Source organism: Phyllostomus discolor, chromosome 4 (assembly GCF_004126475.2).
Source record: "Phyllostomus discolor isolate MPI-MPIP mPhyDis1 chromosome 4, mPhyDis1.pri.v3, whole genome shotgun sequence".
Lineage (NCBI taxonomy): Eukaryota > Metazoa > Chordata > Mammalia > Chiroptera > Phyllostomidae > Phyllostomus > Phyllostomus discolor.
The window spans coordinates 182,791,436-182,793,313 of NC_040906.2; the positions used below are offsets into that span (position 1 = coordinate 182,791,436).

A 1,878-nucleotide genomic window follows, 5' to 3' on the forward strand; every position below is an offset into this window, starting at 1 on the left:
AATGGTCTCATTTTCATTTTAGGTTTTTTCCCTTTTTTAATTAAAAGCCATTTATATAGTGTTTTACAGACAAAAAAAATGTACAGTCTTCAACATTCAGGCAATGAACTCCATTCTCAGAAGTGTTTTGTGAAACGACCAAATTCTTTGCCCTTCCTCCAAAAAAGATACTTCTGTTTATACTCCTGAAAGTGAGTTTATTACACCACCTCTCAAGAACAATCCCCAAAACCCCTGCGGAGTGAAGAAAACCTTCTTGAGAATGCAAAGCCTCCTCACAGAGGTGTAGTGGAAGAGGTACATAAATGGCTGCTGTTTCAGAGGAGTGTGGGCACACCTGGCGGATAAGCCATAAAAAGAGCTTGAGGGCCCAGCTGGGTGGCCCCTAGTTTCAGAGAGTGACCAGCTGGGACTGCATGGCCCTCAGAGCCTCCTCTTCCTCATCTTCTGAGGTGGACATTGGTCCTGGAGGTTCAGGCTCTGGAAGGGCATCAGTCACTTTACTAGATGCTTTGCCCAAGGCTCCTGCTGTAATTTCAAACAGAATTTTGTCAATTTCCATTTCTGCTGCTTCTTCCATTTCTTCCTGATCATCCATGCTTTTAAAAGAGTCCTCTAACATCTCTTCTATGATCCCAGCCTTCGCCATCTCTTTGGACAGTTCCCACTTGGTGGCCTGAATTTCTGGGATCTTCACTAGACTCTTCACGGCCTTCATCACTTTTGTGTTCTTCTGCAGGGAACCAGCCATGCACAAAACTGCCAGCTGGATCTTCATGCCCATGAGCACAGAGTTCATATGAGCTGTGGATGCATAGAGCTTGCTTACAGCCTCCCCTGACCTGATCATCTCCTTGGCCAGAACCACACAGACATCTTTCTGACCCTTCTTGGCAGCATCTTTCACAGACTGTTTCACTTTTTATTCTTCTCTTTGAATATCTCTCATTTGCTGGTTGACAGCTCTCATTTCCCTTCTTATCTTCAATGACCACTCATTGACCAGCTCTTTGGGCGGCTTCTCTTGGGTTTTTCCAAACAGCCCCGTTGCTTACTTTACTTGTCTTGCCCCTTCCCACTTTTCATTCCCTGTGACCAGGCAGGTCATGGGCAGCCGCCTGGGCGGGGCTGGTGAGAGGACTAGATTTTTTTCCCTATTATTTCTTCTTTGATTTAGGATTTTTAAAATAACATGTTTTTATTTCAAAGGAGTTAAGTTTGTTTATCTTTATATTGAATTATTAACACAAATATAGGCTATAAAATCTGTACTTTTTAGAATTTATTGTCCTCATTGTGGCCAAGAACATTATTAATTATTGTATGTGTTCCATGCAGCTAAGCAGAGAATATATGTTCTCTGATGTTAGACATTGTTTTTTATAGCTTGTTGATTGTATTATTAAAATAATCTATGCCCTTATTATTTATCTACTTGAGCTATAAAATTCTGGAAGAGGTATATTAATTTCTTTCACTGTATTTCTTCAAAGATCTAACTGTACTTATAGAACCTGTTTATGTATTTGAAGGTTTGTTGTTTTGTGCCTAAAATTTGACACATAAATTATGGGAAAAAATTCTCCTGAGTCTAGGTGAATTGCATCTCTTACCATTAAATAATGTCTCAGTTCTGTTTAATGTTTTTGGCCTTGTTGCTTATTGGTATTTTAACTCCTGCACTGTTCGAACTTGCTTCGTATGTTTGCCCACATCTTCATTTTCAACATTTCTTTGCAACTCTGTTTTAGATGAGTTTCATTTTTCAGTTATTTTTAATATGGCAATGATAAAAAATTTAGTGAGAATCTATGTACTTTTATTTTTATTTTATCCATTATGTTATATGTTTCCTTTATATTTTACTATCTTGTTATT

General features: G+C 38.6%; 1 protein-coding gene across 1 annotated transcript; it reads right to left on the bottom strand.

Moving 5' to 3' along the window:
- Nucleotides 1-391: 391 nt before the first annotated feature.
- On the bottom strand, nt 392-1,110 carry LOC114495298 (charged multivesicular body protein 3-like). The gene is made up of 2 exons (XM_036024695.1): nt 1,004-1,110; nt 392-942 (listed from the first exon to the last, which is right to left on the bottom strand). The coding sequence occupies exon 2, from the start codon at nt 848-850 to the stop codon at nt 392-394; it is 459 nt and encodes a 152-aa protein (XP_035880588.1). The 5' UTR covers nt 851-942; nt 1,004-1,110.
- Nucleotides 1,111-1,878: the final 768 nt, after the last annotated feature.

What these genes read in the sequence shown, in the direction of transcription:
- LOC114495298 (XM_036024695.1), bottom strand. Translation starts at nt 850, where the DNA reads ATGATCAGGTCAGGGGAGGCTGTAAGCAAGCTCTATGCATCCACAGCT.